Source organism: Ammospiza caudacuta, chromosome 21 (genome assembly GCF_027887145.1).
Source record: "Ammospiza caudacuta isolate bAmmCau1 chromosome 21, bAmmCau1.pri, whole genome shotgun sequence".
NCBI lineage: Eukaryota > Metazoa > Chordata > Aves > Passeriformes > Passerellidae > Ammospiza > Ammospiza caudacuta.
In genome coordinates this window covers 3,045,910-3,059,028 of record NC_080613.1, presented here as the reverse complement: position 1 = coordinate 3,059,028, position 13,119 = coordinate 3,045,910, and the positions used below count along the sequence as shown (strand labels likewise).

The following is a 13,119-nucleotide window of genomic DNA, read 5'->3' as shown; positions in this document are numbered from 1 at the left end:
CCCACATTTAACAGGATAATCCAGCTCCCACAGCGCCCCCTGAGAGAGGGAACCCCGGGAAGCAGGCCAAGGAGGATGGAGCAGTGGATGATCCCCTGGTTGATGAGTACAACTACGAGACCATCAACGAGGAGTATTTTACTCCCATGCCCTATGAAGACATCAACTACAACGAGGAAATCGATCCCCAGGGTGGCCTCACTGAAAATGCAGTGGAAGCTGAGCTCCCCACGAGCACTGTCGTCACCTACAATGAGACTGATGTAATTTTAATTCATTAATTTTAAATTTTTTTTTAATTAATTCTGTTGTTTCATAGTCCTGGAAGCAAAGGAGACGGGAGCAGCCAGATGGTAAATCCATAAGTGGTTCAGGCAGCTGCAGGGAGAGGAAGTTTCTTGGAAAATGTTTTCGCTCCACATTTTTCAGGGTGGGGAATGCAGATATTTAGAATTTGGTTAAGGATTATTCCACTGGAAAAAGCTGCTCATATTGACATCTGCATTTCCTCAGGTGAAGTGGTTGTCTGACAAAAAGAGAAATGAGGATTGCTGTTAAAATCTCAGTAAAAGCCTTTTATCCCGAAGTTATTAATATAAATCCTTAAAATGTTGATTTGCTGCACAACATCAATATTTTTCATTTTGCCATTTCCACTGAAAAGCATTTTTATGTTTTTCAGTTTGTTTTTTTTTTTAAAAACAATTTCAACACTGGGACAAAGCCTTGGTTCCAAAACTGCTGCATCCACCTGGAGTCAACTCCTTTATTGTGTGCATGGATCTGCTCAGAGCTGGGATCAGCCCAGACCCCACAGCTTTTTCTGCTGGAAAATTGAACTTTTACCTCCCCACACTTCAATATCCTCCAGCTGAAATGCTGCACTCCAGACCCTCCTGTGCTTAGGATTTGCCCAGTTGTTGCTTTTTATGTTGATGCTGAAATAGGTGAATGTTGGTGAGACTGAGATGAATTTTTTAGGAGCTGTGGAGCTCACAGAGCAAGGAAATAATGGCATTAAATGGGCAAATCCTTCATTATCCAGGAGCAGCAGCATGGCAATCAAGGGTGGGATCATGTGGAATTGTTCTCTGAGCAACCTGCTCTGGTGGAAGATGTCCCTGCCCATGGCAAGGGTTTGGAGCTGGACGAGTTTTCAAGTTCTTCCAGCCCACACTATTCCATGTTTCTGTAAAGCTTCCAAATCCCAGGAAAAGCTATGGGGAGAGTTTCTCACGCGGAGATTTTATTTGTTGTGGGGCAGTCACAATTCAAGGCTGGCAAAAGAGATAGCAAAGGTTGGCCAGGATCCCTGGAGGTGGAAATTTGAGGGAAAAGGTGTCAGGGAAAGTGTCCAAGCAAAGATCTGAGCAGCTGGAATGGGGCAGGTGCAGATCCAAGGACAGGCAGGGATCCAGTCCAGCCAAAATGTGCAGGAGGAGGTTGGAGAGCCCAAAATTATGCACAGGGAGAAAAGGAAAAGGCTCCAGGAATTGAGGGAGACAACAGGAGGGAACCCATGGATGGGAAAGTTTTCCATTTCCTGACCAAGAGCCAGAAATCTTTGGCCAAGCTTGGATTTCTAAGAGAGAGAAATTAAAGATTGGATAGAGGGGCCTTAAATAAAAAAGTGGGAGAAGAAAAGGCTTCAAGGGCCATTTTAGTTGTTAAGGAAAGGAAATAGAGGAGGAAAGCTCAGGCAGGGAACTGCCCCCTTATTCCAAATATCATCTTTCCATGCAAATAGACCTGAGGACCTCAATTAAAAGATCAAACCAGACATTTCTGATATTCATTTCATGCAATTTGCTGTTATCCTCAAAGCCTTTGAGGCAGATGAGATTTTCTTTAGATTAGGTTTTAAGGTTTCAAAGTGCAAAACCAGGTGAAATATTTCAGCCAGGATAAAAGCAGGGGGGTGACAGCAACAGATCCATTTGAACCAGCCCAAATGAAAAATAATCCTGACTTTTCCAAGTTTTCTAATTAAATAATTGCCAAACTATAATTTCTGTCAAGGCTAGTTGGTGTTTGCAGAGATAAGAGAAGGTGGGCTGGTGAGTACCTTAGTTCTAGGCTTAATCTTAATTTAAAACCTCCTGAATTTAGACCCAGAAGTTCATGTTTATGAATCCTGAACAGTTTTGGCATAGAGAGAAGTCTGGAAGTTGTGATGACACTGAAGTGACTTTGAATCCGTAGTAGTGAGGAGCTATTTCTCTAGGAAGCACTGGAAAGAATTCAATTTCTGGACTATTTTGGTCATTACCTGGATAGGAAAGAAACCAAATAAACCTCAGCAGCACATGTTGTTCTTTGCAGGGCTGCTCAGAGCCAGGGGTGCCAAAGGGCTGAGCCTGCCAGGTTGCTGGGAGAGCAGCAAGGAAATTCTGAGCCCTGTCTGGATGTCCTTGCTGTGCTCCGTGGCATCTGAAGGGATTCTGAGAGGATTCGGGGGTTGAGGCATCAGATTTGGAACAACTTTCTGCTCCTTGGATGGGCCCAGGCGCAGATTGGATCCCAGACTAAACAAACAGGAGGCTCCCACAGAAGTGAACTGGGGTTTCTCCACATTTCCTGTGTAATTGGACACTGACAGTGACACATCCTGGGTTTGGTGTGCATCTGAAATCTGGGAACGGATGTGGGACTCCTTGGCCCTGATAATCCAGGGTCTCCAGCACCACGGCTGGGAGAGATGAGGAGGATTTGGAGCCTGAAACTTCCATTACCTCTTCCTTCAGGCATTTGCAGTTTGCTCCTGACATGAGCTTTGTGCCGTGTTGTGTTTTCCTCACTCCAGTTTTTCTACTCACAGTGTTTTACTGGGGATCAGTGAAGAAATCCCAAGGAAAGCCAGAGTGTGTATTTGACATGAAGCTTCTCCCATCTGTCTTCCTGCTGTTGGAGAAGTCACTGGAGACTTAAAAATTCCAGAATTTAACTTTTCCCCAGGTTTTCCCCTTGTCAGTCTTATTAAAAAGCATCCTCATTTTGCAAAAATCACTCCCTTAATCTAACAACAATTAACATTCCAGCATGGAGAGAATTCCAGCCTGACCCATTGCTGCTCTTTCCTCTCCAGGCTGCTCAAGGAGGGGATGACCTGGATAAAGATTTCACTGAGGAAACCATAAAGGAATATGATGGGAATTATTATGACAGTTATTACGACCGGACAGCCTCTCCTGACATTGGCCCAGGCATGCCAGCCAACCAGGACACCATCTACGAAGGGGTGAGAGGCTCTCTGCTCCATCCAGAAACATTCTGCTTCAAAATGTTGGTCCTTCCGTAATTTAGAGCAGAATTAGTGCAACAAAAAGGATTCACCCACCTATTTATAAAGTTGTATTTAAACAAAGAGGAGCTGCCCTGGGTGTTTCCTGCAGGAACCTCAGCAGGGTTGTGCCAGGATCTCCAGTTCCTGCTGGGATTGGTGATGATGGTGATGATGATGATGGCAATGTCCTCTCTGACTGTCTGGTTTGTGTTTCCCTTGTCCCACAGATCGGTGGCCCCCGAGGTGAGAAGGGGCAGAAGGGGGAACCTGCCATCATTGAGCCGGTAAGGAACACCTGAGTTTGGGGTTTTGTTGGTTTTATCCCCCTTGGAAAAGGTTCAGACAATTTTTTTCTCATTGGAACAGCTGGGAGGAAAACTCCCCCTGAAAGAATTCCCTGTTCATTGAATCTAAACCACTGCAATTATATAATTTCATTTTAAAGCTTCAAGGAGTGACCTAAATTGTGGAGGAAGTGCAAGAATTCCCATGAAATCTCTCGTTTAGCAAAACAAAACCTGGGACTGGAGTGTTGGGCAGGGGCAGCTCTCATCCCTCAGGAGTTTGGGGGCATCCAGGTTGTATCCTGCCCTGAACTCCCAGCTTGGGGCTGCCTTTAATTGTGCCTCCAATGGGAATAATTTTATCCCTGTGGGAATAAAAGGGATATAAAATAAATCCCTGCAGCACAAAGCTGTGGAGAGGTTTGCTCCTGCACCAGCTCCACAGTCCCACTGTGTGTAGGACCCTTTTCCTTTGTATTTCTGGCCTGATTTTGACGTTGATTTTCCTTCTAAAGAACAATTCCAAGCTGTCTGTGCCCTCTGCATTCTGCAAAAGCTATGGGTGCCCAACACAGCACCCCAAGGTGGGGAAGGAGCCTCGTGGTGGGGCTGGCTCAGGGGTTCCTGTTAGCAGAGCAAGAAGCTCTTGGTAAATTCCCATTTTTTCCCCTCTCTGCATGCCAGGATGCCCAGGTGCCCCATTCCTGCCCCTCCCAGGCTGGAACTGGGGATCAGCTCCTCACACCCACCTGCCCCATCCCTGTCCCTGTGGGCTGAGCTCCTGCTGGCTGCACACCCACAGCTCAATTAACCTCATTTTCCTTGGCAGGGGGCCAGCACAGCACTTCCCATCATCCTCAGGCCATTATTTCCCTTTTAATTTTTCCTCCTTTTCCTCTTTCACCTGAAATTTCTGCAGGTGCTGGGGTGCAGTAGCGTGGCTTCAAAACTCCAATTTAACCCCCTTTCAAAAACATTTCTGACCTTTCCTTCCTCCTCTTCCTTTTTGGGTCTCTCACTCTGCAAACAAAAGGAGGAGCCAGCGATTTCCTTATCAGAGGGGTGGGAAGGGGGAAGCCAGACCCCACAAAGATGATGGCACAAACCCAGCCTGAAAAGCTACAAAGCGAACAAAATAGTTAAGTTTAATCATCCAGAAAGAATTTGGCCGCCTTTGCTATTTCAAAACACTGGAGCATGGATGGCTTTTGCCAGAAAGTAAACAAGACCAAATGCTGCCTTCTCTCTCTCCGTGCAGCTCCTCTTGAGCAGGGAAAATCAGATTTGCTGCGCTCTTTAGCTCATTTTTATTTTTTTTTTCCATTTTTTGATGGGAGCTGCAGGAGAAGGGAAATAAAACCCAAGCACAGAGTTGGATTCTGGTGGATTTTTACTCCTTGCCTTTCAAACCCAGCTGTCCTTCAATCCTTGCTCTGTGCTGACACTTGCTGGAGGCAGCGGGGCAGGGCAGGGGCAGGAGGGATGGAGAGGAGAGATGCAGGGATCCCAGATGTCCCAGCTGTGGCGTCACCAGGCTGCTGGCACCTCGTCAGAGCTCTCTGTCCTTTTGGGGGGACCCCGGTGCTCCCCTTTAGGGAGGGTTCGCTGAGCGCCTCTGAATTGCAGCAGGATTTCAGGCTGGTTTTGGGATGTTGGCTTCATTTGTGGGTGGTGTCTGAAGTGGAACCCTGTTTTCCCCTGGGACAATCCCAAATCCACGGTTGGCTTGCCCCCCTCAAGGGATCACCCCACTGGTGCTGTCCCTAAACCCTGCCACGTTTCCATTGTTCCCATTGATGAACATCCATGGGAACACAGGAGGTTTCCTGCCAAGGACAATCTCCAGATGTCCCCAAGCCCCAGCTCGACATAAACCAGCAGATAAATATGGGAAGATGCCAAGGATGTTTGCATCCCAAATGGGCCAATTATCCCTGACCCTTCTCCCTGGGAGGAGCGTGCTGGGGAGCAGAGCCTTGGTGCTGTGTGTGCTCACAGCAGGACCCCAAAAAGCTCCTGTGTGGGCTGGGATTCTCTGCACCCTGATTAATAACTAGTTTAGAACCTGTCACACCAGAGTGTGCCACCACTAGTCCCAAAAAGGATGGATTTTGGGGTGTTCATATGCTGGGAGCTCAACAAGAATGGATTTTGGGTTGTTCATATGCTGAGATCCCAACAAGGATGGATTTTGGGTTGTTCATATGCTGAGATCCCAACAAGGATGGATTTTGGGTTGTTCATATGCTGGGATCTCAACAAGGATGGGTTTTGGGGTGTCCATATGCTGGGATCTCAAGAAGATCCATCCAAAATCCATCATTTTGAAGTGCCTGTATCCTGGGATGGATTTTGGGTTGTCCATATGCTGAGATCTCAAGGAGGATGGATTTGGGGTGTCCAGATGTTGAGATCTCAAGAAGATCCATCCAAAATCCATCATTTTGGGGTGTCCATGAGCTGTGATCTCTGGGCTTTCCCTGAGGACAGGCGTGCGGAACTCACCCCTAATTCCCACCCAGTGCAACATTTCCATGGCTGCAGCTGCAAGGGACATGACCATGACCTGAATTCCTCCCTGGTGAGGAGCTGCAGAGCCTCTCCTGCGGTGGCAGCAGAAATTTCCCCCCTCACATCCAGCTGCAAGATTTGAAATGCTGTGGTGATGAGTGTGGACACCAGGAAAGGCAGAGAACGGAGCTGGCCGAGCATTTTTTGGTGCAGAACCCCTGATGGTAGCAGGGCTGGGTCATGGCAGGCTGCTTTGGGTTATTTTTTGCTGCTCTGGGCTATGGGAGTGTGGTTTTGGGGCAGGAATGCCTGGATTTTCCTGCAGACATTTCAGATTCGTTCAGCTCGGCTGGAGTGGGGTCAGCTGAGGATTTTGGCACCAGAGCCTGAGAACAGTTTGGGGTGACCCCAAAGCAGCTCCTGCTGCTCATCCACAGATTTTTACAGGATTCCATCCCTTAGGAAAAATGTCCCTGTTTGCCACAGGTGAGCTGGGAATTGCTGACTCCACCTGAGCTGCTTTATCTCAGAGATAAAAGGGACAGAGCTCTTCCCAAACCATTCCCCTGAAAAACATTTCCAGGTGGATTGGGAGTTTCTTTCCGACTTTAACATACTCATGAGAGGAAAAAAAAACAACCCAAACCTTAATTTTCCTGAGTGCATGATAGATCTGATCTAAAGTGATGACAAAATATTTAGATTGAGGAGGTTGCAGTAACAATATCCCAGAATTTTTCCCACACAGCGATTTCCTACGTTCACAGAGGAAATCACAGCGTGCAGCCTGCTGGAAAAAATCACTTTAAAACCACCTTGCAACTTGATTGCTAACTTTTTGTTAAGCTCTTTAGGGCTAGGAACAGCTTTTTTTCCTCAAGCTCCAGCACCATCAGGGCTGGACAAAGTCCAGGATTTGCTTTTTCCCTGGCTCTGAGCAAAGGGAGAAGGGGAAGGTGATGCTGGGGCAGGTGATGCTGTGCTGGGGCTGATGCTGGCAGTAAGGGCTGGGATTTAATTACACATTATTTGGGATTTAATTACACATTATTTGGCTTTTCCATGATCCTCTGCACCTCTGGGAGAGGTCATCCAGAAGAAGTGCAAACCCTCCAGCTCTGGGATGTCTCCATGCAGCAGCAAGAGCTGAAATATTTAAGAACAGCTCAAGCACTGGGCATTTCCCTGTGGACAAAATGACTTTGTGGATGTGTCTAATCCTTTTTTTCCTTCCTCTTGCTCAGGGAATGCTGGTGGAAGGCCCCCCAGGTCCTGAAGGCCCAGCAGTAAGTGGCATTTTCCCCCTGCTCCCTGGGCTCTGGTGCTCCCATCTGCCATACACGTGCACAGAGAGAGCTTTGGGGTGGATTTTGTGGTGCAAAAAATAAACAGAGAGCTTTTCCTGCTGCTCGTATAAATCTGCTACAAATAATAACACATTTTCTTTTGTGGCTTAGGTTTTTCTCCCCCTTTTCTCTGCCAGGGCCTTCCAGGACCTCCAGGACCAACTGGACCCGTGGGCTTGATGGGTGACCCAGGGGAGAGGGTAAGTGCCCGTGGCTTTCTCCTCTTGGCTGGAGTTTGGGTGGGTTGGTGGGGCTGTGGGGTATCCCTGGAGCCTTAAAATCCTGTTAAAATCCTGTTAAAATCCCGTTCATCTTTGAGAGCAGCTCCCAAAGGGGTTGGGAATACAGGGCAGGGCAGGTGCTGGAGCATTCCCATGGCACTGTCCCCAGCCTGGGCACTGCCTTTGTTTTAGGTCAGGTTCTTTGTTGCCTCCTTGGTCCCTGGGGCTGCTGCACTCCCCCTTTTCCCCTGGAGCAGTGCTGGGAGGACCCTCCCTGCTTTGCACTGCTGCTGATGGAGCACAAATCCCATTTCTGGTGCCTGGGACATGATTGAGGACGAGGGGCCCTGCCTGAGCTCCATCCATCTCTGCCTGCCAGCTCAGAAATCAATCCAGGCTCAGCCCTGGGGGCTCCTGGGCCTGGCTTAACCCTTGTGGCCCTGCACTGTGCCCACACAGGGAGCTCTGCAGCCTGGACTCACAGAGAGGGGTGAGCTGGGCGTGGTTTGCATCTCTCAGTAAAAATCCTTATTCCGTAAAAATCCTTATTTGCTTCTGAATAATTCCAGGGTGCTGTTTTCCCCTGTAGCTTCATTCCTGTCTTGGTTTGCATCTCTCAGTGGTTCAGGGCAAGCTCCAAAAATCCTTTTTTGGCTTCTGAGTATTTTCAGAGTGCTGTTTTTCCCTGTGGCCTCATCCCTTTCTTGGTCTGCATCTCTCAGTGGTCCCCTAAAAATCCTCGTATGGATTTTGAATATTTCCAGGGTGCTGTTTTTCCCTGCCTGACTTGGTTTGCATTTCTCAGTGGTCAAGGGCAAGCCCTAAAAATCCTCATTTGAATTCTGAATATTCCCAGGGTGCTGTTTTCCCTGTGGCCTCATCCCTGCCTTGGTTTGCAACTCTCAGTGGTCCAGGGTGAACCCTTAAAATCCTCATTTGAATTCTGAATATTCCCAGGGTGCTGTTTTCCCCGTGGCCTCATCCCTGTCTCCATCCTGCGATGCTCAGCTCTCCCTTCTCCTGCTGCATTCCTGGCAGGCTGGATGCTGGCCCTGGGGACAGGGACACTCCTCCTGTCATGTGTCCAGGCAGATGCAGATATTTGCTGGCCAAGCTCCTCTGGAACAGCCCTGCAGAGCCAAGCAGCAGCAGTCACTCTGAGAGGAATAATTTGCATTCTAGGACAGCTGCAGCAGTGTCCAGAGCAGAGTGCAACCCAGCACAGGGTGCAGAGAGAAGTGATGAACTCACAGGAGCTATATTAAAACCCTCCTTTTCAATTAGAGCAGCTCCTCTTTTAATTTGTTTATTATTAACCCTGAGAGTGTAGCTCATGAATTTACATGACCCTTCCCTGGGTACAGTGAGGAACATTCCCTCTGCCTGCATCTGATAAAGAGATTTTTTATCTGCTCTCAGGCAGGTGCAATGAATTAACAGCCCAACAATAGTCAGCTCTGTTAATATTGGCCAACACTCATTTAGCTCTGGTTTATTCATTGTTAAAAAAAAAAAAAAAAAAAAAGAAGAAAGAGCTTTATTTGCTTTATTTATTTAAAGCTTCTTGCACGATCAGGAGGCAGAGAGGAGTTTGTGTCAGCAGCAGAGCGGAGGAGCAGCCTGGGTGTGGGAGGCTCCAGAGGGCTCAGGATGCTTTGGGATGACTTAGGCAGCAGTGGGAAGGAGGAAATATGGCACTGAGGAGAGCAGGGAGCTGTTCCATGGGGGCTCCATACTGGGAGGAAGGAAGTGGGAAAATGTGTTGTTTGGAAGGGGGTGAGCTGCAGCATTGGAGCAAACTGCAGCTCCCTCACCCAGCCCGAGTTTGGTTGGAAATTTGGGTGTCTGGGTACTCTGGGACTCATCACAAAATATCTTCACCTTCCAAAGCCATCAGTCACTGAATCCCAAGGGAATCACTCCCCTGAGCAGTTTGGCACCTCAAAAGTGCAACAGGATCCCTAAAAGGCATCACTAAAAATCCTGATTTGGCTTCTGAGTGCTTCCAAGGGTTGTGCTTTTTCCAAATGCTCCCTTAACTCAGAGACCCCCAAAACTGCCATAAACATCTCCTATTATGTAATTTTCTGACCAAAATTTTCTGGTTTTCAACCATCTAGGGAGAGAGGCACACTTGGTGAATGCTGAGGCTCAGCACCCTACACAGACACCCCCAGGTTTCAGTTTAACCCTTCCATGGCAGTGTTACCCCAGGGTTTGCATTTCAAATGCAAGTTGCAGTCCCCATCCATGCCTGGCTGCTGTATTTCAGCAAATCCCCATTTCCATAAGGAGAGGCACACAGATTTATACCCAGCCCCTGGCAGGCTGCATTTCTTCCCGGCATTCATGAATTTAAATTTCCAAAGTGCTTTACGGGTTTGATTTTCCTGTGTTTCATTGCTCACCCCCCTGTGCTGGTCCATTCCACCAGGAAAAGACCTCCCCCACCCAGCCTGAAACAAAAAGAGGCATTTATGGATAAAAGCACTGCATCAACACTTGTCAGGAGAGATAAACAAGCTCAGCCCTGCTCCATCACAGGCAGGGCTGGAGTTCTAGGAGGAGAGGGAGAGAAAAGAAGGTTTATCATACAAAACGAGGCTGGCCTAAATGATTTGTGCCATTTCTGCTCCAATAGAAGGGTCTGGGGTGGGATCTCAGTGGGGTTGAAGGCCCTGGTGTTGGCCAGGCTCAGCAAATTGTGGATGTCAAGCCTGCCTGGAGAAATGGATGTTCTGGAGAGTTCTGCAGCCCTCCTGGGCACTGCTGGAATTTTCCCTGGTGTTTTCCTGCTGCTCCAGCCCTGGGAGCAGCATTGTTGTTAATCCAGGCCAGTCATGGCGGGGCCTTGTTGTTAATGCAGGCCTTGTCCTCGTGGGGCTGGGACAAGGGCCAGCCCTGCTGGGGACAGCACAGCCCTGGCCAGGCTGGGGCAGCTCCTCACCCACCAGGGCTGGGCTCTGATTCCTGCTGGGAACCTCGGCCTGAGTGGTTTGGGTTTGTTTTAAGGGGAGGGAATGAGGGAATTGGGAAGTTGGACATGGAACAAGGGGGAGCAGAGAGATGTGGGGTGGGGAGATCTTGCTGGAAGGGTGTGGGGCAAGGGTAAAGCACCAAATCCTTTGGTTTGGTGCTCTGTTGGGTTGTTTTATTCAAATATTCTGGTTTTTAGGCACTTTGTTGTCTATTTGTCTTTCCCACCTTTATCCACCTCCTTTGTGGGGTGGCCTTAGGACTTCCTGGCCTTTTGGTGTCCCCATGCCCAAGATTTGTATTTACATTTTTTCTTTGGATCTGAACACACTGCAGGCAGGTTGAGAAGAGCAAGAACTACAAAAATATTCATTTCTTGCCCTTCCAAGAGAGTCAGCTCCCTATAAATTGATTTATCGTTGATGTTTCCTAACTAAAGAAGTAGCCGAGTTCTCAATCTCAACCTGCTGGCCACAAAAGGAGCATTGGGGCTTTTTTGGCCTTGCTGGGATGTGGTCAAATCCCTGTTGCCTTAAACAGCTGTGAAAATTGCAATTAGCCACACACATTGATGTCACCCTCATTTGCATATGGGATCACTGGAATGAGGAGGAAATATGGGTTAACCTCAACTTTTTACCAGGGAAAATTTGCCATATTTGACTTTTTATGGCTTCATCAATGGATCTTTGACTGCCCACTTGTTGTTTGAGTGCCTGTTAATGATCCTCCTCTCTGTGGAGATCCATGGATTTGGGCTGATTTACAGCCCCTGACAGGATCACTCCATTCCAATGCAAGGAGCCTCAAAGGACTAAACTAATAAAAATTAAAAAAAAAGAAAAGAGAAAAATAAAACGACCTGGCTGATTGAACGCGTGCAGGAATTAATTTATCTCCTTCCATTTCTCTCTCACTGAGTTTGGAAGTTTCATCTATTTTTGGGTTTCTTAATAGATTTTAACAGATCCAACTCTAAACATTGATTCTGTTATCTTGGAGCATGGCAGGGACTTGGATTGCTCCAAAAGTGCACGAGGCAGACCCTGGAAATAGCTGGGGCAGGATGGGACAGGAGGGAATTCAGAAAATTGAAGAAAAATTGAGATTCCCACCAACTCAATCCATGTCATGACAATATCCTGAGATAACCACAGCTGTTAGTGTATGCACAGAACCAAAAGGATATTTTAGAAGTTTATTTTAATTTCTTCCTCTTTCAGGGTCCACCTGGACGCCCAGGTCTCCCAGGAGCAGATGGATTGCCAGGACCACCAGGGACAATGCTTATGCTGCCTGTGAGTACAAACAGAACTAAAAAGGGATTAAAATGAGTCAGGCTTCTTGGTTTTGCTGCTGTTTGATGCCCCTTCCTGCAGAAATCTCCCATCCCCTTTACCCCAAGGACATATTTTCTTTGAGGGAAAAGATGGATTTGGATGGTTCCTGTTTTAAATTGACTTTTTGCAAAGCACTGGAGCTCCTTAATTAGTCAAAAGCACAGACAGGTTTAAATTTCCAGAAGTGATGGATGATGATAAAAATCATGGAGTATGCCAAGGTGGAAGGGACCCACCAGGATTATTGAGTCCAAATCCTGGCTCTGCACAGTACAAGCCCAGGGGTTACTGGGATGGGATGGGATGGGATGGGATGGGATGGGATGGGATGGGATGGGATGGGATGGGATGGGATGGGATGGGATGGGATGGGATGGGATGGGATGGGATGGGATGGGATGGGATGGGATGGGCTGTGCTTGGCTGGGATGGACTGGGATGGGTTGGGATGGGCTTAGGTTTAGGGTTTAGGATGGACTGGGATGGGCTCAGGGCAGTCATGCTGAAGGGAGCTGCTCAGGCTCAGGCTGCAGGGACAGAGCTGTGACCTGCTTTGTCCCCACCTTGTTCCCCCAGTTCCGCTTCAGCGGCGGAGGCGACGCCGGCTCCAAGGGACCCATGGTGTCGGCACAGGAGGCACAGGCCCAGGCCATCCTGCAGCAGGCCAGGGTGAGTGCTGCCAGCTGGGAGTGCCTGCCACGGCTCTCTGCAGCCGCCTGCAATGGCACAATGAACCCCTCACACCTCTGTGACCACGCTCGGCCCCTGCGCCGTGTGAGGATCGGGAATGGGACATCACACCATGATCAATGTGATCCACTGAAGCCAGATTTATTATCCCCAAAAGAGCTGTATTTATAATAAGTGTCTACTGTCCACACATCTCTAGCTAATACATGATTGGTTAATCCTAGCTGTTCACACATCTAAATTAGAATGCTGATTGGATCTTTTAATTTTTCACGCGTCTTGCTGTGGTTGTCTGGCCCATCCATGGCTTCTCTTTTTTTCTCACTTTCTCAAACTTGCTGACAAACCTGCTGAGTCTTGATGATTCTTCTTCTTGTACCTTTCTCAAGGATATACGGACCCCATTTCTGAACATGTCCATTATCCATTGTTTGTGAATATGTCCATTATCCCAACAAGCAGGCTGGG

At 48.0% G+C, this 13,119-nt stretch overlaps 1 protein-coding gene across 2 annotated transcripts in view; it reads left to right on the top strand.

Moving 5' to 3' along the window:
* COL5A1 (collagen type V alpha 1 chain) overlaps positions 1-13,119 on the top strand; it is a 132,611-nt gene that overhangs the window by 58,431 nt on the left and 61,061 nt on the right. For both annotated transcript variants that reach the window (XM_058818444.1, XM_058818442.1), the window contains exons 7-13: positions 15-263; positions 3,086-3,238; positions 3,511-3,567; positions 7,323-7,364; positions 7,562-7,624; positions 11,845-11,919; positions 12,538-12,630. In XM_058818444.1, coding sequence (XP_058674427.1) covers positions 15-263; positions 3,086-3,238; positions 3,511-3,567; positions 7,323-7,364; positions 7,562-7,624; positions 11,845-11,919; positions 12,538-12,630 — 732 coding nt within the window. The remainder of the gene's footprint in view (positions 1-14; positions 264-3,085; positions 3,239-3,510; positions 3,568-7,322; positions 7,365-7,561; positions 7,625-11,844; positions 11,920-12,537; positions 12,631-13,119) is intronic.